The sequence below is a fragment of the Lytechinus variegatus genome, chromosome 5 (assembly GCF_018143015.1).
Source record: "Lytechinus variegatus isolate NC3 chromosome 5, Lvar_3.0, whole genome shotgun sequence".
NCBI lineage: Eukaryota > Metazoa > Echinodermata > Echinoidea > Temnopleuroida > Toxopneustidae > Lytechinus > Lytechinus variegatus.
The window spans coordinates 7,318,078-7,340,858 of record NC_054744.1 but is presented as its reverse complement, the minus strand read 5'-3'; the positions used below and the strand labels follow the sequence as shown (position 1 = coordinate 7,340,858).

The window sequence follows — 22,781 nt, the reverse complement described above, 5'->3', positions numbered from 1 at the left end:
CTAATATTTTTATCTTAAATATAAGTTACTTTTAAGGAAATTCATTCCAAATGAGTAATGTCTAACAGCTCCTTTTTTGCCAGTAGGTCTACCCTTTTATTCCTAACAATTTACTAGCATGCTTCATACTTACAGGAACAAGTATCAATTGAATGAATTTTCATTGTTGAACCCTATAAACTAGATGAGTAAAGATTTCTTTTATCGTTTTCCTGAGCAGAAGTGATGTCTGCTTGTATGTCCATTACTTGCATTAGTCTTGTTATATAACGCAGGAAGGTGTTAATAACAGAGCTAATTGGCCTGTTGTCAAGACCTGGATCCCATTGCATGACAGTTACCATTGTGGTAACTTTTCCATCCAAGTTCATTCTGATTGGCTGTTAATCAACGTTTCCATGGTATTTACCATTGGATGGCAAACTTACCATAATAGTAACATTAAATTTAGACCAAAAGCTTCGGTCTCTGTTTTGTTGGTTGTTCAGCTGAACTTCGTTGGCTTCACTCACCTAATACAGAGACCGAAGTTCTAACGTGATCTGGCGCGATCTGTACAGGGGACTCAATGACCATATGTTTATGTACTTAAGATCGGATAAAACGGGGAAGTGAATTTGCGCGACAGCCAAGGTAAGTCACTGTTTTTGTTCCTTTTAACTTCATTTTTCTCCGTTTTTTGGCAATGATGCCAAGAGGGAATATAAGTTTGCACTCTGGTCACTATAATTTTCGAAATTTTTATTCATTAAGGACAAAAATTGAAAAGCCCCGACGGGGGGATTTTGCATTGCAAGTCCCCTAATGGTGGCTGCACGATAGCGAGCCGTCTGTGTACGAAGAGAATAAAAAAAAAATGTTAAAAAACTCCTCGAAACAGACGGCTGCCAGCTGTCTACATTAAATTATGCAACAAGGCCCTTATGTGTGAAATTTTAACTCGATACAGTTTTATTTTGTCCAATGAAAACCTGAAATATAATTTTTTCAATTACAGCACACTTGTATTTCAGTTTTAAAAATGTGTATCAGAGCATGACATTGGAATAGAAAATTATTATGCCATGACTACCCAGATCCATGTACTCATCTGAAAACTTGCTGTGAAGACAGAAAAATGATGCAAAAGAGGGGTAGAGGCATACAGAACAGAGAGAGAGGGAGTGAGGAGGGAGGGAGGGAAAGAGAGAGGGGCGGGAATTAGGAGACAAAAACAAAGGATGGGACAGACAAGAGAACATTATTTAGACAACAAGAATAGAGGATGAAGAGAGTTTAAAAGGGGTTGTTGCCAGAAGCACATTTTCCATCAATGACTTCATGGTTAATCTTGATTTTAATGCCAATCCTTGGCTAAACGAGGGCTCAGGGCGAATTTTTCCCCTGAAATGCCCTACAGAGCTCTGGAAAACTTAAAAAAAGAGCCCCTGAAATTCACATACATTTGTAGGGTTCAATGTAAACTTCAATATAATTTGGCAAAATGATGTGGTGAGATCATAAGTAGCCCCAGAAAAAAAAGATTATTATTATTTGTTTTGCGTCACCTGTGCCTGGGAGGCGAAAAGCGAACTGAATCACTATGACCCACAGGTCTCTCCTCCCGATATAACTGATTGGGGGGATGCAGGTGGACCACTACACCAGGGTTTCCCCCTACTCTTATACAAATAGTGCAGTGGGTTCTTAACATGCAAAGGTGGTGACTCTCTTCTACACGGGGCCTCCATTTAACGTCCTATCCGAGAGACAGAGTGTTTTCCATTGTAAAATAGCCTGCATCTATCAAACATGAGAGAAATGTTTACACACAATGCACTGGCTTCAGTCATCCGTCCGGGGTAGGCTCGAACCCACGATCTTTGGTTCGACGGGCTGATGCGTTACCAACTGAGCCAACACCGCTCAGTCAGTATGTGTCATTCTTTAATTTTGCATGACATACTTTTACAGACAGAGGAAATGCAACATTTTGGTTGATATTTGTAAACCCTGATCAATCTCTTCATCACAAGCGTCATATCAGAATTTTGGACTTTTTTTTTATTTAGGAAACTTGCCATAGAAGAGCGGAACCATTTATTTTTAGTATTAAAAAGGGAATTACATTTCAAGAAATAATTTGGCAAACAATTTTCCCCCCAAAGGCTGTATAGAGTTACTGTAACTCACTTGGAAGGAAATCAAATAAGATTTTTGATTTATCAAAGCTATTTTTATGATTGTGGAAGTATGCAATTCGTAGGAATCACTGGAGGGCCTCCTTTTTTCTGACTCACTGAGGTTGCCATAACAACAAAAAATAAACAAATTAAAGTATTGAAATGAAATAGCAAAATATTTGTTGGCATTCCTGATTGTACTTTTCACATTTTCAAGGAAAATCTTGCTTACATCATGTTCAAAAGATTATGTTTGTTGGATGGAAGTCCATAGGGATATTGACAATGCTGTGAACTGCTTCAATATTTTCTTGACTTCAAGAAATAGTCACTCTTTGCATGATGACCCCAATTAAAAGCCAAAACAGCAACAAAGAGCATTTACTTGGATATTTTTTCCCAAAAGTATCTTTGCTTGATAACACATACCAAATAAATAACTTTCACATGCTAGCAGGACTGACTTTTATACCCCTGCAGGGGTCCAAAGCTGTAGTTCCCAAATTTTGCAGATTTCAGTAAATGGACTGAAACTCGGTGGATATAAAGTCTCTGGAATTTGAACCACAAGGTCAGGGGTCCAAATCCCACTGCAACACTTGCATCCATTGGCAAGGCGTTTATCTACAAGTGCCACTCTCTATTCAGGTGTAATAAATGGGTACCTGGTAGGAAGGAATTCCTTGAATGCTCGAGCATCCATTGAGGATAGCTGTGCTAAAGCTGGGGTAATAGTATGCAGCACTTAGAAACATTTGTATTAAGTGCTATATAAATGTTGCATATTATTATGATTATTATTATTATTATCATATCGTGACAGATGATACATCTATATTTATAATGAAGGCTGATCATTTGATACTTTACTTTAATAGATCAGTGATCTTATGTTGCTAATGCTTCACATAAACTGGCCCTGATTCATAAAATTTGTTATAAAATAATGGCAAATTTGCAATTTGCTGCCAAAACCTATGATTTTATTGGCGGATAGTGAATGTCTTATAGAAATTGTGAGCAATTTGTTAAGTCTTGTCAAGTCAAATATGAAATGGAACACTGTGATATGTCCTGCTTATTTGACTGAAAGCTTGCAGCTCGCTTTTACTAATTACATATTCGTAATTTTCATTTCTTATTATCACTACATCCTCTGACTCTGGCAAGCATTGTGCCAAGAATGGCAATGAACCAGGCTAGATTAAATGCGACACAGATATCCATATCCTAATTAAGTTTTCCTACTCTTAATTGCATTTGAAAATGAAACGATTTTATTTTGAATGCAGCTCACACTTAATCTCTGAAAATGGTCTTTAATTACGCATTCCTTCCTTCAGGGCAAAAAACGATAGGTCTTCTCTCTTGAGAAGCGTTCACACAGCAATTTGTAATCTTAAGTTGGAGGTGTTTCTTTAGGCATTTAATTATACGTAGGAAAAGCCCCCCTAAATGAAGTTAGAAAGGTATAATGTGATGTAATCTTCTCATGGGCAAAAGTGAGTATTCTTAAAAGAAAGTTGCATAACATCCTTAATTTTGATTACTCACTTCAGACTTCTAGTCCTTTACCTGCACTGCTTGAATTTTTCCCATTTTTGTATTTCTTCAATGAGAATGATTGTCTTATTATTGCATCGCAATTTACCATGTAACTTCTTTTTTGAAAAAATAAATGCCACTCAAAACGTCTTTTGACAAATAATTTTTTGTGTCGATGTAGATTCACTCTACTGTAGATCAGTGTTACAGGTTATTTCAGAAATCCAAAAGGTACATACATACATTACAAATTGTATTTCCAGCCAAATGTTTTGTAGTGTGAATAACACTGTAGTTTATATCGTATTAATAGTATAAACCCCAAAAGATGCAGAGAGAAACACAATGATATGAAAACAGCTGTCACTTTCCATTTTAATCATCAGTTTCTCAAAGTGTATATTCAAATAAGACACCCACGTTGACCCTTATTAACCTTGCTCATGCTTTCCGCTCTGACAAATTTCGGTCTAAGAGTTGCTCATCACCAATTAGTATGAAATACAGCTGTCGGAATGTATAACAGATTCTTACATGTAAGTTGTGTACACAATCCATAGATGCATCTGTTAAAATATTGAAATATATCTATATAGTCTGTATCTACCACTACCAGTTTAGAGGAGAATTTAATCTTTGTAATAAACTTATTTGTATGAAAGGAGAAAGGCTAAAGAAAAAGAGGTCCCAGAAGTAGCTTTATCTTGTGTAAAATATTCCCTTCCCTAATATAGCAGTAAATTCTTCAGGCAACGCACTAATAAATTAGCTCTCCCAGGCAGTACATCTACTTATGTTGTGTAAACTATCCCTTCCCTTATATAGCAGCAAGGTCTTCAGGCAATGCACTAATAAATTAGCTCTGCTGTTGAATAGTACCACTTGCTTAAACTCTAGCTGAGGAAGTAAACTTTCTGAGGTTCAAAGGATGCAGTTAATCCCATGTCCAAACACGGCATATGGGGCTTTGAACCCTGGGGCAGGCATCCCAGAGGAAAGTGTTCCTGTTTCTCCGGAACTGTGACTTTCATGGATTTAGATTGATCCTTAACGCTTGTAGCCTCTTTTCACTGGATCTCATCACCTGGACTTGACCCAAATATGCCTTCATCCTCTCTTGTTTTGAATTCTTAAGCGAGGAAATGTCATTGCCAACCCCTTTTACCCCTTCATTGATTTCCAGGATTTTGAATGCCGGATATCTAGATTGACCCTATTCTCCTTTATTGATTTCCTCTGTGTGTGCTAATGATATTAATCATGCATGTGCCTCTTCAGCATGACTCTCTGTTCTATTCCTTTTCACCCCAAATCCTTGAGATAGAATCTCTCCTTTTTAAAGTTCATTAGAGCTCCTCATGTTCTTATAGATATATTGTGTTCAGAAGTTCTTCCATATTTTTCCCCACACGTTGACTTTCCCCAGGGTCTATAGATCCTCCTCTTAAATAGCAGAGACAGGAAACCTGGTTTATTGATCTTCCTTTGAACTCTCTCAGGGAACCGGAAAATGATAACCCCTTTCTTTCTCAAACATGCATCCAGATAATGTTAACATCAAGTCCAGGGGAGGGTTTCAGGAAAAGTATTGTCAGTGGTTTCTTCTGTTCTCAGCCAATCAAATGCAAGAATTTCAGTAGCTTATAACAACAGTCAGTGTAAGTCACTGACTACTTATATCATGAACTGCTTCCCATGGCCTTGTTTGAAGGATGGTTAAAGGCCTCATGGTTGTGTAGAGGGCAGTCTCTTACTGGCAGCAATTTTCGGAAGTCTCTAAGAAAAAGCTTCTTTATGTGTTTCTGTTGGCCTCAGAGGCATTGCTGACTCCTATCTCCAGAATCCGGATCTAAATGGAAATCCGTGTAAGAAGAGCATGACCAAAGATGCACTAATCAAGGCCAGGGGAGCTTTCCATAAAACAAACAGTCAGCATTTTTCACTTACTCTTAGTTATAAGCTACTGAAATCCTTGCATGTTATTGGCTCAGAGCAAATAGAGTCGGTGACAAGATGCCTTGTGATACACTCCACTTGTGATTTCATGAGGCCTCTAAGCCTAAAATAATGATAGTTTTTCCCAAGATGCTGTGGATGTTCTTCTGCTTCCGATTCAATCCAAGTGACTCATCCTTATCTTTGGTTTTTCCTAAGGAATGTTAGAACAAGAAGATGAAGTCATAGATCGTTCATTACTCATCATCTTCCTGATGTTAAATCACTTTGATATGTATTTGTGTAGAGTGTTTGTATTACGATGACACATGTAGGGTGACCCGATCAAACCACACGTCCTTTGAAGAAAGGGGGTCAGAGTTATTTAAAACTTGAAGTAGGAAATCGAAACTGAATGATTCGCATTGTGGCTGTGCTTCGTGGGTGGGATTTTAAGGACTTGAGGTATTACAAAACAGTGAAAGCCTAAGATGTATTTCATTTATTATTATTAACATATTCTTTTATTTTAAATTAATGTGCAGCCATTGAATAAAATACAGTAGATCTATAGGCCTTTACTTTTTTTTTCTGTTCATGACAGTCAGCCATCATAAACGGTTTACCAGTCAGAAAGATTATGAACCCAAAGTCAAGACCAAACTTCTGGGCTCCTTTTACACAGAGGTGTGCGATGGGTTGCAAGTATGAAAGAACCATGCTGATTGGTTCCTGGTCAGTGTTCTGAACGAATTTCCGTGCAACGATTCTTTGTGGCTTTTACCATTGAGCGATTGATTGCAACTTTTGTGTTACACAGAGCCCTAACTTGTTTCATAACAGCGCTTCAATCATGAGATCCCATATCTAATGATTCAGGGGTGTATTTTCAGTTTTGGGACACTTTGGTTACTTTTCTGCATTGAACTGTTTTGTTTATTGAAACCGTGGGCAAGTTCTTATGCAACTTATAAGGGAATCCCCCTTTGCCCGTCTGTATTTTTCTCTCAATCTGACTGTCACCATGCCTTAGTCTAAATGCTACATTGTATGGTTCCAGGACATTTGCTCCGGTGACAATTGCTCCTCACGAAAATCTGCATGTTAAGCCAAACCTAGAACCTAACCTCCAAATAGATATGTATGTAAATAACCCTAATCTTTACGTTTGCACTATTCTGAGCAAAAACTATATTACATGTACATTCCTAAATCTAACCCTATGCCCTCTGAGATATTAAGTCAGGACCAAATGTCGCAGGGGCATGTGTCCTGTCACCCATTGTATATATTTATATTGTATTCCTCTACTGGTAATTAACTCTCTTGAAAACGAATAGAAAATTAATTGATTGTTGCCAATTTGATGAGCAACTCAGATTTATTTTGACTTGAGGAAAGCTATGTTTACAACTCTGAGTAAAGTCAATTAGTCTGTGTTCTGAAGAATTGTGTCTCTCTCTTCTACAAAGCTCGAGTACCGTCCCAGACTGATGGGAACTAGAATAATCTAATTGACCGCTTGGATGTTTGGCCACAGTTTGACCAGAGACATTACCAAACTTGATTAACCCGTTGTGTTGATTGGTGTGAGACACTTCATTAGAGTTTCAGGAAGTATCAAAGTGTGGAGTGGTAAAGGAATTTCCTCTTAGTTGAAAGACGGAGATTCCTTGATACTTATATGTCTTTCAGAGCACCTTTTACCAGTATGAGGAAATCTTGTAACTGTTTTAACCACTGTTATGAGCATTGATATGTAACTTGCTTGCATCATATATTGTTGAAATTTTCATTTTCATTCTGTATTATGTTTATTCTTGTTTCTGAAAAAAAGAAAAATATTTCCATATTTCCTATTTCTATTGATTATTTTAAAATGAGACAGTATCAGGAAAGGATTGTATACAAATGATATCGATCAAACTTCAATCTAAGGTCCCTAAATGTATATGAGTCGAAAGTAGACTGAGTCCAGGCTTGGGGGTGGTTCGACATGTGTGTCCCCCCTTCCTTTTGAAAAAGCTGGACTTACGCCGGTTTGCCGGTCCACTGCTAGATGTGGTTTTAAACAGGCGTCCAGCCTCAGTCCTGTAATCGGTATGTGTAACGCCCCTCAGTGGACTCAGGCCGGTTTAAAGGCGCAAGTGACGTGATAGAAAACAGTAATTATAGATAAAAGCAGTGCGCGATGTTTATGTTAAAAGTAAAGTGACTCGTGTCACATGAATAGGCAACATGAAGCTGGCCCAAGCTTAGACACACAATTTCAGGCCATGGGCCATGTACATGTATAGGGTTTACTGATCTTGAGGCAACTTCAAATCATAGGCGTGGAGGTGGCTCCAAAAACAGCATTTGGGCTGGCTTCAAACCTAACATACATATGTACAAATAGGGGCTATGTAGTATATACCTAATCACAAATTACAAATATACAGAATACAGACAAAAAAAAAAGACCTGAAAAAAAAATAAACTGTTAAGAAATGTAAAAAAAACCATCTTGCTCGTTTTTTTATCATGTAGATGAGATAATAAAAAAATAGCTCCATTGTATACAGGTATGTGTCCGATGATTCTGAAATAAATATCTTTTATGATTGTTTCTGTACAACCTTTTGGACATAAAGAGTATGCATTCAAATGTGGCAAAGTGTTCAACTCAGTATGGTGTTTGAGAAGGAAATATATTATCATCTTAATGAAGGCGAGCTTGTTTTGTTTGGTGGTCGATTGAGACGAGAGGGGTTGTGGACAATCGAGGGAGACAGACGTTTCCTGTGCAAACCAACTGACTCATAAAGAAGGACCACTAGGGTTAATTAAATTTGGTGAAAACAAATTCAAAGAGTTTATATCTCATCAAAATGTAGATTAGATTTGATATGTTGTGCATGACTTTATTGGACAATTGGGTCATCAGAGTAGATAACATCCAGTGTTAAAATCAATTCTGATTTTAAGCTTTGAATTTATTTAAATATGGGATTTTAATTCAAATTTCAATATTTTCTATTCCAGCTCTAAATAAACATCTAACTGTCATTGTTAGTTTGTTGCTGTATTGCTGAAAGCAGATATAGTTTTGTTGACAAGTTACGTGTAGTAAACCCCACCACAAAATACTCATTTATGCGGAGTGTTGAATGTAGACAAGAACTCTACAATATTCGGCGAACCAAGAGAAACAAAGTCTATGGAAATTTGGAATCCAATATTTTATCACCTGACTTCACACATGGCATGTATTCCGGGGGGGGGGGGGATTCTTGTTTAGAGTATTTTTTTGTTTCCAATATTTGTTAAGGGTATGGTTTCACATGCCACTACTTGTTAAGGGGTGCATTTTCAGAATATGGAAAATATGTGTTCAGGGTGCTTTTCGAGACCCTATGGTCGCGCATGGTATCCACTCGTCAATGGAAGTGGCCCCCCTGGGCATGTATTTGAACTCTATTAGTGCACATTCATTTTCTGATGGGGTTCACTATTTTTTTAGCACCACTGTATAAGGATCTCAAGTGTCACAATTAGGGTTTTGAGCTATCAAAGTTTAAAAGAATTGACAGACTCATTAGCTGAATTATATAAATGTTAGATCAAATGTAAGCTCTAGATTTATAGCTAACTTAATTACCTGATTCAGCTGTCTTCACTAATAAAAGTGTAAGCTTGCCTACAATCGAGTTATTTAATTTGGATATTGTAGACAACTCAGCTTGTGCTCTTGGTGTATTACTTAGCAAATTGGATATTGAGATATATAATACAAATTCCTTTCTGTTCTTGAAAAAAAAACCCTTCATATCCCGGACTTGTTCATTTGATCCAATACTAGTAGATTTGTAATTTTATCTTGTGTTGGAAATTAAATTTCCTGTACAAAGTCATTGTTGGCTATCTTTGTGATGTGTATAAATCTTTTTTTTACAATGATAGCAATTTTGTAATATCTGATAGCTATTTTTAGTTCTTTTGCTTTTCTAACACTTATTTCAGTGATATAAACTGTTAAAAAAATTATTGAATGTAACTGGAAAGGGAGGAGATGTGTTTGGAGGGAAGTTTGACAAGTTATTATGATTAATACCCGTCTTGTGACCCTGGTTTCAGTTGATCCAAAATCATATTTCTGAGAAGCTTTGTTCTCCAGAACAAACAAGGATGTCTTATTATCAAGAACAAATAAGGATGTCAGAGCTATAGCGTATTTCCAGCCTGTCACAGGGTATTATGTCAAGACAAGATTCGCTGATAGAATCATCTGTTTCTTGTGCTGCCCTTGTGGAAGTTTTCGATTAATGGGCAGATGTCCGACAACTGCCATTAATCCTGAATCTGTGTATCTTCCATCTATCTTTCAAGGAATTAGTAAAAAATTGGGGGGATTGACTATATCTTGAAGTGGAAACAGCTGAGGGTGTCCAAGTATGTCTTCTCTTGAATTAATCACCGATGAAGATGTTGCATTGCTCAAGATTACCATCTCCAGGCATTGCTGCAGGAGGTCGCGACAGCAGCACATGGAGGTCCGTACCCGTTGCCAGGCTAAGGGTAGCCTCCATCGACGGCATCATCTGTGGAAGCGCTGAAACATGACTCACGGCCTGACGAGTGTGATCGGGGAATGTGTGAAGTTCATCCTGTCAAGTTAATTGGACGTAATTGCGATGGCAAGGATCACACGCTCCGTCCTGACGAATCCTTTAAGTTGTAAAATATAGGACCTGTCAGTGGTTGAGGGACACGGGGTGTTTCGCATCCCCTCACTGAGTTTGGGTTGGTTCTTAGATGCTGAAATCAGAGAAGGCTATGAAGAATGTCATTTGTATGTTGATCTAAAGGTCATTAACCTGATGGTCACGTGAAGATGTGAGATCCGATATTTGACAGGATAGTGGGTGCTTATGCAGGACATGGAAATAGAAATATAAGGTCATTTCATTGACATACTAACGTGCAGTGCTATGGTCCTGCTCGGGTGTGTTGAAGATTGTAGGTAATTGTAAGAATGGTGGAATATATTGCATCCCTGTATAAAAAACAATATATTTTGGCAATTTTCCTTTTTTTTGGCCTAATTATAAAGATGGGATTAAATAAAACTCTGATTTGTTTTTAATTCTTGTTTTTTAATGAAAAATAGATAGTCGGATAATTTTATAAAATGTTTTCAGACTGACTATTTCAAAGATTGCATATTTTATTACATGAATTCATTCCATTCAGCCATTACGACATATAATCTTAATACTGACACTTTCTCACCTTCCTGAACACGAATCAGATTTATCAGGGTCATCTAGTCTTGCTATTTTTGACATACCTTGGTTTTCCTATTCTTTAATGGAACGAGACACCTATCAAGACTTAAGAAGTGGGCAGAGAGTAACAAGTGTTGCTTGGACAATGGAAAGCATATGGACAGAAGCCAATGTGTACCCATGCAAACCTCTCCTACATCGCATGGGGGTACGGAAAGGAGATCATCAATGAGAACCTTCTTGCCATTGAACCCCCTCACTTGCCTCTTCAACTATGGGGGGGGGGTATTGTACAACTTTGAGCTGGAACGGTTCAACCTAGGAAGTTGACATCAACTGGTTGTGTGCCTCAGAGTCATAGCCAAAATGCACCTGCACTAGCCCCTTTGACCATGAGCAGGCACAACTCGGGGGGGGGGGGGGGGGGGAGGTACAGACGCACTCCATGATAGTGTTAAATTTGTTCATGAAAATTCATCTACACTGTAGACAGAACAATCTTTAAGGAATTCTGTGATACACTTCCAGCAACGATTGACCCTGTGCGTATAATTTGAAGCGTTAATGTTCCCATCTTTAGATCTGTCCCCATCCTCTTCCTCTCACCCTGATAATCCAATAAGCCCAACCTTATGTTACATTCATGGCAACAAACAGACTCCAAGCCGACCATTGATACGTCATTGGTAATAAGGTAATAGCTTTTGTTGGTCAGGAGTCGGTTTCACTGGCGGAATTGAAACATACATCCTGGCACACATTCCTTTGACATAGCAATTGATACAGGAGCAAAATGCTGGAACAAGTTTCATTCATGTCAATACACAGAGCCAAAGAATCATTGAACAATACCCACAGACAAGGGCTAAACGAAGGATAGCCAAAAGGAATCATTTCCTAGAGTGGACCCCCCTCAACAAGTCAGTGGACCATAGCCAATTGTGTATTAAACCTTTTTAATCTTTTTTCTGACTTTCTTATTTTCATATCGAGTATGCATTCTTATGTACCGGATGCAAGCCAGAAATTGTATTTCCAATAATGCAACTTCCCCAGCAATTCTTAGCATTTCACTAAATTTCTCTGACCTTCAAGGTTGGAATGAATATTATTTTTAATGTTGCCATGCCTCACACCTCTGGCAGACAGCACTTTTTCCTTATTGGTCTTTACTGTTTAAATGTAGATCTATGATGCATATTTTTAGGTGTTACCTGGTGACCTTGGGTAAAGGGACTATTATGACACATTATAAGAAGTTACTTGAAATAAATTTCACATTTACCTCAAATGCCAAGGTTACACAGGGTTTACTCAGGCGCAATGTAGTATAAGGAAGAGATAGATGGGAAAAGGGGTTGGTTTTTTTTTGCAATGGCAAAAACAATTTTTATTTTGATATATTTCAGACTTTTATGCTGACAATATGTGTTAGGGGCATTAAAATAAGATGATTATGATTGAAGGTTTTCATTCAATTCAAAATGATCCCTGTATTTTGTAATCTGTATATGTCCATTAATATTTGGGAGCAGGGATGTAGTTGATGCTGGCCTTGGCCCGAGCCACGTGTAGAAAGTCTATGGAAAAGGTTTTCTCCAGTGGCTTTGCGACTCGGAAGTACTGGCCTGGACTGCATCCCTGTTTTATTGAAAGTCATGTACATGTACCGTAATAATGACTTGCTATAACCATGTCTGTGTCCGTGATCACGTTCATAAAAGAAATTTACTAGTTGGTCATCTCTAGATTCATGATCTGGATCTTGGGTTAATCTTTTGGACAAAAATTCCACCAGAATTCAGATATGACGAAAGCATTGATCCTGACTTAATGTTGGCGCCACCCAAACAGTCCCTCTGACATCCCTTTGGCTTGTATGTAATATGATGTTTCCTAAACCTACATATCCTACGAGACATACAGATCAGATAGACACTTAATATTAACTGGTTCCCATTTATAGAACATTGTGGTTGAGAATTCAGGTTTTGAGCGTGTACCTAGGATCCACGGAATCCTCTGTGGTTTTGTGTATTCAGCAGTGTTGGCTTGCTCATTAATCCTAATTTGATCATGTGATCTTGTACCCAGGGTGTCATTGGCATACAAAAGGCAAACAGTAATGAAATTCCATGTCAAAGTTTGTTGTATAGCCATTTTTCCAGGAAAAGTTGAAAAGGATTAATCAGAGAATGGCTATCGTTTTTTTGCTTTTACCAGGTCTTCTTCTTCAATCTCCTTGACAGAGATTGCTTCTATTTACAAAATGATGTTGAACTTTATTGAACTTATGAAATAAGATTTGATAATGATAAATTACATTTATATAGCACTTATTACTCAACGTTTTTAAGCATTTTACATTGTATTTATCATTACCATGGTCATTAGGGCCTGGCATGCCCGCACGCAATATATGCACTTCCTCCACTCCCTGGGGAGCATTCCAACAAGAGTCCGAAGATTCGATTGCTTGACATACTACAAGCTTTCACATCCTACCAGGTACCCATGTAACACCTGGGTGGAGAGTGGCAAAGTATGGATTGACACCTTGCCTTCTATGCTAGGCCATGATGGGAATTGAATACATGATTACAACACACCACAACGCTTCTACAATATGGTGATGATCAACAAACATTGTTAGTATAATAACATTATTTTGTCAGCTTGCTTTCAAGATTTATACTTGCTTTCATTTAAGAAGGAGAAAAAAAAATGTCTGCAGTGTGTGTAGTATACTGTTACAATTTTGTTTTTGTATGCAAATAGAGAGTGATTGTATTCAAGATTTGATTCAAGAAGTGCCTTTTGGCAACCAGCTAAATGTCATTCACTCTATGAGGGGAGAATTCTCAGCACACAATAATATGTAAGGAAAGGAGTTACAAATTCTCATCAGATTTCCCTGATTTCTGTTGAAAATAAGAAAATGAAGCTATTAGATTGACATGTTGAAGATCAAAATTGCATTTGATTAGAGTCATTGTAGTATTCATTTGCATTTCAACCTTTGAGGTTTGCGTTTAGTCATAGAATGTAAGCTGACAAATGTCACAGAAGAGCACTAGAATGATTTGGAAAACAAAATTTGTTGGGTAATTCACTTGAGAGGGAATAGGCCCTATGGATCATTATTTTGTTGACATTAACAAGGACAAACTATCCATGTAGATTCTAGATCATTTGTGCCATTTTGAAGATTATGTCATGATACAGAACAGTGTTCTACAACATTGTGAACTGCAGAGAGCTTGTCAAAAGCCCGGGGAGATCTCCTATGTATTTATTTGACTTCCATGGCAACCACGGTTCTGCAGAATCACCTTCCAAAGTACTTCATTTTCAGCGTTTCATGTTTAAAAGGATAACGAACTGACCAACACTATATTTTTGTATTTGTATTTGATCCCTCATTGACTGTGTGTTATAAATAGCTAGACTCTTTGGGATAGCTATTGATAATACAAGAAAATAAATCAGTCAATAAAGTGATATGTTTTACGAGAATGAAATGCTTTGAAAGAAAACATAATTTTTATGGGACTTGGTAACTTGATTGTGATATGAATTTAGTAGTAAGTGGTGGATTTGGGTGTTAACATTTAAAGGGGCCTCTGTTACAAAACTGCACTACCCAGAATGTTGCATTGTGGGTTACGCACCGGGCCAGATTTTAAAAGTTGAAAATTTGAGGTGCTGTAATATAAAGCTACTGCTTCGTGTTTGATTTAAATGTTTCTATTGGTGGAACATGAGCCTGGTTTCAAATAAACATCTCTGAAAACAAGTGTGTTTTTTTAAATAAAATATTGATTGAATGCACCCAATGAATGGTAGGGGAGACTGGGGTTAGTTGGAACATGGGGTAAGTTGAAACATTGCAATTTTCTTTAATGCCTGTAAAATAATTTTATGCAATCCAGCCCTCAATTTAGTGATTTTAATATTACAACAGTGTTGAATCATTATTGCAATAAATTGAGGGCAGTATTGCATAAATTTATTTCACAGGCGTTAAAGAAAATTACAATGTTTCAACTTACCCCATGTTCCAACTAACCCCGGTCTCCCCTACATTTTTGTATCTTTCAATCACTTACAATGTACTGTTCTTGAACTGAAAGCTTTTCTATACTCGGATAATAGAGTAACAAAAACGGTAGTGACATTTAGAAAACTTATTCAGAACAGAAGCCACCTAATACACTCTATTTGTAACCCAACCTGTGACATTTGAAATTGATGAGACAACTCATGAAAACAGGAGGTGAAACTCAATATCTTGTATTTACCGTTTGAGCTAACACAATACTATTGAAAATAAAAAGTGGGATATCTTTGACATAAGTTGTTTTCTGAACCCCATAAAAGATGACATTTTGAGTAGTTAAAGCAAGGTAATCAGAAGTGAAACAGAAGTATCTGACAGTTTGTTTGATGAATAACTTTAGATGGGGAAGATTTTGTCTGCATTACATCAAATGAGAATGGAGTTATTGGAGAATTAGTTTTATTTACTATGACCTTTTGTTGGATGGAAAGATTGAATTGTTTTTTTTGTATACTTTTTTTGATAGGTTAGAATTAATATGCTTAGTAGCAGTTTGTAATAATGTAAAATAAAATTGTTGTGTCGTTTTATAAATTAGTTCAGGAAACTTAATTATCTCTGAGCTCTTTTGAAATTAAAATTGTATTGTAATGTTATATTGGGGACTCTTTCTATATTCAACCAGAACAATAGGGATTCCAAAATTATTGATTAATTCTGTATAGCCCTCTTAGAGACATTGTCTTAGTTTATCAATGTGGTATTATAGCAAAGACAAAATATTACAATGTTGCGTTAGTATTTTATCTTCACGTTATTGTAAATGTTCTTTTGATGATTTCAAACAATAAAGCCAATTATTATCAGCATTTTATCACATGTTATGACCTATTATTTCAAAGCCTATTATTTGAGCTAGTTTCTGTTAATAGTATGCATATTTGTGTATAAAAGTGGAATATAGTAATGATGATATTGGCATTTATATATTGATTAATGCTTTGTGTTTTCAAGTGTTTTACATGTAAAATATCATTACCCCAGTTGTCAGATCCTGGCATGCCCACACACAATATATGCACTTTCTCTACTCCATGGGGAACATTCCAACAAGGGTTCCAAGACTCAATTGCTAGGCATACTACATACTACATGCTTTCACATCCTACCGGGTACCCATGTAACACCTGGGTGGAGAGTGGCAAAGTGTGGATTGATGCCTTGCCGAAGGACACTAGGCTTCGGTGGGAATCAAACACACGACCCTGTGATTACAAGCGCCACATCATGACGCTTCATCAATTTGTTGATGATCAACAAATGTTGATAGAAGTTTTTGTTTTTGCTTTATGAAACTGACCTGATCAATTTTGTTACATTGGTGGCTAGCTTTCAGGATTTATATAACTCGGGTTGGGATTCAACACACGACCTTCTGAATACAAGACAAGAGTCAGAACCACTACACGATGCTTCCACATTAGTTGTTTCCTTGCAGCTACTTCCTCTTAACTACTACTTCTTTCTTATCTTCATCCCTCAGGATTGAGTTTACAGTGAAGAAGGAAGGATGGGGTGGGGGAGGAACAAGGACAGTCAGGTTTGCTCAGGGTCAGGGTGACATTGCCCTTCTCAAGCCGTCCAGCAAGATACTGACCGTTAGCATCGGTAGCGGACTCCCACGCAACTCAAGTGAGTAATAATTTCAATAATGATAATAATCAACATTTATAGTGGAGAGTGGTAAATATTGATGAATGCCTTGCCAAAGGATGCATGTGCTGCGGTGGGATTGGAACCCCATACCATGTTCAAAGTCCAGATACTTATCGATTGAGCCTTAACAACTCTGGTTATAAGGGCCCATATTTTCAATTGTTTTTGATTTGTAGTTGTTCAATGTGAAGGATCCCATGATTCTTTTTATTTAATGGTGAAAGTTGCACCATTGCACCCAATTTTTTTTGACACTATATGAGGAATGATTCCCTCTTTGAATCTCCAGGTTTCTTTTCATCCTAAATCATGTAAAGGCAAACAATAGGTTTCCCTGCAAGTTCTGGGTGAGACCAGCTCATGACATTTTTTGTAGTACAAGTTGACTTTCTTAATTATGTTCAAAGAAATGGCAAAATAGGGAAAGAATTCAGTTTTTGAATTTTTTTGCATGTTTTTAATATCCCAAGGTATTTTTATTTTAGTGGTGGATCATTAATTTTCCAGCTGTGTCTTCTCTCCCCACCTTCTCTCATTTCTCTATAGTCTTTACTGTGAAATCATCCATGGTCTCCCTCCATCCTACCTTCAAAATCTTATCTCTCTCTGTCCCTCATCCTCTGCAACTCAACGTCTCCGATCTTCTTCTACTGCTCACCTTCGACTATCTCTAGGACCTCGGACTTTTACCTGTTATGGAGATTGTGCTTTTTCTGCTCTTGCCCCTAAACTCTGGAACAATCTCCCCATCTCCCATCCGTAATGCATCCACTGTTGAATCTTTCAAAACACTCCTCAAATCTTACCTGATTAAGCAGTCCTCTTAATTCCATTTCCTGTTCTCTCTCACTGTATTTTGCTACTTCTTTTTTCTCTTTCCAATGCGCTTAGAAACTGTTGTAATAAGCGCTATATAAATGTTAATTATTATTATTATTAACTTCATACGTTAGATTATATGAGAGAGTCTTGAGGAATATCCTAAGGGGAATGTATGAATACAAGTCATATAATCAAGTATTAAGGAAAACTGTCATTGAAATGTTGATATTTCCTTTGAACATTAAAGGACCTGGACTACGTGAGGTAAAAATAACAAGCCGAGACAGACAAGCCAGTAACCGTGGAAATGGTCATGTGCCAAGGAGAGCGGCTCCAAGTCAGCCAGGCCCCGGAAGACCTAGTGCTCCGTACGCCCTGGTCCAGAAGAGAGGGGGTCCTACCAGTCCTACTAAAGGAGGTAAGGTGTAGCCGTTATTAACCTGTTGACTAATGAATTCTGGGATTCTCATAGGCTTTGTACAGAGACCAATGGGTTCCAGTAGGCAATGGGTTAACCTGTTGACTAATGAATTCTGCGATTCCCATAGGCTTTGTACAGAGACCAATGGGTTCCAGTAGGCAATGGGTTAAACTGTTGACTACTGAATTCTGTGATTCCCATAGGCTTTGTACAGAGACCAATGGGTTCCAGTAGGCAATGGGTTAACCTGTTGACTACTGAATTCTGTGATTCTCATAGGCTTTGTACAGAGACCAATGGGTTCCAGTAGGCAATGGGTTAACCTGTTGACTAATGAATTATGTGATTCTCATAGGCTTTGTACAGAGACCAATGGGTTCCAGTAGGCAATGGGTTAACCTGTTGACTACTGAATTCTGTGATTCTCATAGGCTTTGTACAGAGACCAATGGGTTCCAGTAGGCAATGGGTTAAACTGTTGACTAATGAATTCTGCGATTCTCATAGGCTTTGTACAGAGACCAATGGGTTCCAGTAGGCAATGGGTTAACCTGTTGACTACTGAATTCTGTGATTCTCATAGGCTTTGTACAGAGACCAATGGGTTCCAGTAGGCAATGGGTTAACCTGTTGACTAATGAATTCTGCGATTCCCATAGGCTTTGTACAGAGACCAAAGGGTTCCAGTAGGCAATGGGTTAACCTGTTGACTACTGAATTCTGTGATTCTCATAGGCTTTGTACAGAGACCAATGGGTTCCAGTAGGAAATGGGGAAAATGGCTTGCATTTCATTGAAATTTTGTGAACTGTTTTGATGATAAACCAGTTCAGTGTGGGTCATGATTTTCATATCATGTCAGAATTTGAAAACTACATGTATGTTGTTATAGTGTAGAAGGAAGGGATATTAGACTGTCTTGGAAGTTTGAATTATTTGAAGTGATTTAAAATCATAAGAATGTTTGCTGACATTCTTAAAATTTACTCTCGGAATCCAGAAGATATATATTTATCTTTTCGAGGGACCTCTCTGGGTGCATATAGATTTACGATGAACAGGACATAAAAATGAAGGTACTGCTGTTAATCACTGGGTTGGAAAGCAGAGCAAAAATATCTTGCTGAGCATGACTTTCATTGAGGAAAAGAAAAGGGGTCGTTGCTTGGGGCCATCATTACGATTGATTGGGAAAAGTGTGAATTTATTTGTGGATCTGTGTATTTACATGAGACCATATAATGGTCATTTTGGTGCTAAAAGAGTGTGGCCTTTAGTTCCTTGACAACCCTGCCTTAGTAAATAGCAAAATACTGCTATCCCTAGATTAATATAACAAGGATGTTTCTGTAGCTGAAGTGAATTATATATATATTTCATTGGTTTATTGACAAGATTTCAAATTGCTAGGGATGTATCATCTCCTTTATATGTCACTTCTTAGAGGTATATCATTATGTCTTTGCGGTCTCTAAGGAGGAGCATCGGTCGATGTAAGACTTGCTTTCAACTTGGTATCATCTCCTTAATATGTCACTTCTTAGAGGTATATCATTATGTCTTTGCGGTCTCTAAGGAGGAGCATCGGTCGATGTAAGACTTGCTTTCAATAACTGATGGATTGATAACTGTAAAAACAGTCTTCATGTAGACTGGACAGGTGACAGGCTGTCGTTTACTGTTGCTAGGAAACCTCTTCTGTGTTCGATGTTCATATCATTGAGGAATGCTAAAACCGATGAAATGGAAGTAGAGCAAGACAGCTTCCTTCCGTCATATTATCCTTTGCCCCCGGCATTTGATCACATGAAGTGCATATCAAGCACTGGGACACAGAAGTTAGTGACTTAATGTATGGCCATGTAGGTATCAAAATATTAAGTAAAACTTAATTATTCCGAAAAACTGTGAGCCTTAGATTCATATTGCCTACTTCCTTTGACTATGAATAATACATCTCAGTATCTTGGTAGATTTGCTTGATTTTCAAAATAATAGAGTTTTTGTATTTATTTTCAGTTAAGGCCTTTTTGTTCATCAAAGCTCATTAACCCATAAGCTTCATTGCAGATGATTCCTTCACAAACCCTGTTTCATTTCTAGAATTTATTATTTGACTGGTTGGTAAGTAATATTAAATAATATTCAATTTAAAATTGAGGACTGATCAGAAAAAGAACATATTCTAGTTGTCTTCAAGACCAAGCCAAGTATCACAAAGGAAAATATGACATGAAATTATTCTCATACACAAGGGATACATCTAACTGTTGGCTCACATAATATTCTGGGGCCCCTGTTTTATAAATATATACAATTAATGTCTACAATTGATGGTAATCTGTTTATTTAGTGGCTTTGCTTTTACTTTTGGTTATGCTTCAGTGCACGATCGGATATTCAGATTGATCTATTTCGCATATTTCATATTTTGCATTGTATCTTGGATCTTAAACGGACCAAGGAAGCAATTTCTTTGTTCTGCGTCATCAATGTCTGTGGCCATTGTTGTTCAATGAAAAAAACAATGAATGACTCATAGATTGTATATCAGATTGATCGCCTTTCCAACTGTGATTCTTGATAGATACAATCTGGGCATTGGTCATGTGAAATGAAAGCATGCACCATGCTTTTTGCCGGCATCCAGAGACTTCAGGAAACATAGTTCACAGTCGGTTACTTTAAGTTCTGGTTAAGTAACCCACTGTGATTCTTGATAGATACCATCTTGGCATTGTTCATGAGAAATAAAGGCATCCACCATGTGTTTGAGAGGCATCCAGAGACTTCAGGAAACATGGTTCACAGTCGGTTACTTTAAGTTCTGGTTAAGTAACCCACTGTGATTCTTGATAGATACCATCTTGGCATTGTTCATGTGAAATAAAGGCAACCACTGTTTAAGAGCCATCCAGGGATTTCAGGAAACACTGATGCAATCAATGATACATTAAGTACCAGTCATAGGTATAGGAAGTTAGGAACCCAGCTGGTGTTGCAGTGCTCCAATTTTTGCTCTGGTGACAATGGCTTGAGTCTTTTTATTGTCAAATGTACACTGGTGCTAACAAGTTAGTGAACCCCACCAGAAAATGCACTCCTTCATGCTGGGTATTCAACAAAGACAAAACAATGCTGCAAAGTCCAGCGAGCCCAGAGAAGCAAAATACATTGAATGTAATATTTTATTACCTGACGTCACAAATAAATTTCTAAAAGGTGACAGAATTTGAATAAATAAAGAGGCTTTAATAGGAGGTAATAATAATTTGTGAACAAATTTTCGGCATTACTCCTATGTGTTTAAGATCGTATGCTCGATCTGTAATGAAAATCTTAAGTCAGAAAGCAGTAGATGACAGGTTAGAATCCCACTGGTTCCAATTTTTTCTGACTTAAGATTTTCATTACAGATCGAGCATGTGAACTTAAACACATAGGAGTAATGCAGAAAATTTGTTCACAAAGAATTTGAATACTTTTAAAGATGTTTATTTTTTGGTGGGGTTCAACTCACTTTTTAGCACCACTGTCTTTGTTGACTACCTTTAGGGAACTCTAACAGATATATTGCCTGTGATAGATCATACACACAAATGTATCATACACAGATAATACACACAAATAGATGTATCCAGGGATCTCAGGAAACACTGATACAATCAATGATACATTAAAGGGGATTGAAACCTTTGGAAGAAGTAGCTTTGCGCCGAAACAGAAAAATCAAAGAATAAGAACAAAGAAATTTTGAGAAAAATCGGACAAATAATGACAAAGTTGTGAGCATTTGAATATTGCAATCACTAATGCCATGAGGATCCTTCATTGGCAATGCAACAAGGATGTGTGATGTCACATGTGAACAACTTTCACTTTGATGGACTATGAGACAAAATGTCTCTTTTTGCATTTTCTTATGGCATTTTTATATGGCATTTTCTTATTTTCTTACAAACTCTTTGTCGATGATATATTCTTTGAAAATCTGTATTACTTGCCCTCCTATAGAAAGAACACATGATCTACTGATAGATGTGATAAAAGAGGCAGTTTAAGTGAAATATATACCAAAGTAATGGGGAGAGATGTTCATATGTAACATCACACATCTTTGTCGCATTGCCAATAGAAGGATCTCCATAGCATTAGTGATCACAATATTCAAATGCTCATAACTTTCTCATTATTTGATTTTTCTCAAACTTTCGTTGATCTGTTTCTTTGATTTTTCTGCTTTCACACAAGCTATCTTGTTCTAAAGGTTTCATTCTCCTTTAAGTACCAGTCATCGGTATAGGAACCCAGGTGGTGTTGCGGTGCTCCAATTTTTGCTCTGCTGACAATGGCTTGAGTCTGTCTATTGTCAAATCTATTTGTTGGCTACCTACAGGGAACCCATTAGACACATTGTCTGAGACAGCTAATACAGCTAATACACCTGTATAAGGTCACAAGTAGTGTTTGAATATACTAATATACTTGCTCAATGACATATCATTTGTACAAAAGTGACCATGTCAAGAACCTATACATGTGGGAGAGGGGTGGGGGCAGTGCATTGGCTGAATTCTATCTAAGTTTAGTATTAACCCCCCCCAAAAAAAAAAAAAAATACAGACCAGTATCATTGCACATAACTGTCCTGCATGTTCATAACTTCAGACTATAGTGATGATTTTGTTTTTTTTTTACAGAAAGAAGTGCTCACATATGGATTTGAAAATCCCTAGACATGGTTTTCAATCTCAGAGAGGGTGAATTGGAAATTCAGACATAGCTTTTTCTTTTATTCCTTTTCTTGTTCTATGTTCTTTGCCCTGCGTTTGATCTGGAAGAGAGACATTTCT

General features: G+C 37.3%; 1 protein-coding gene across 3 annotated transcripts in view; it reads left to right on the top strand.

Annotated features, from left to right (window-relative positions):
• Positions 1-22,781, top strand: part of LOC121415173 (unconventional myosin-Ie-like) — a 111,873-nt gene that overhangs the window by 68,694 nt on the left and 20,398 nt on the right. For all 3 annotated transcript variants that reach the window (XM_041608319.1, XM_041608321.1, XM_041608320.1), the window contains exons 23-24: positions 16,513-16,661; positions 17,755-17,925. In XM_041608319.1, the coding sequence (XP_041464253.1) occupies positions 16,513-16,661; positions 17,755-17,925 (320 nt within the window). The remainder of the gene's footprint in view (positions 1-16,512; positions 16,662-17,754; positions 17,926-22,781) is intronic.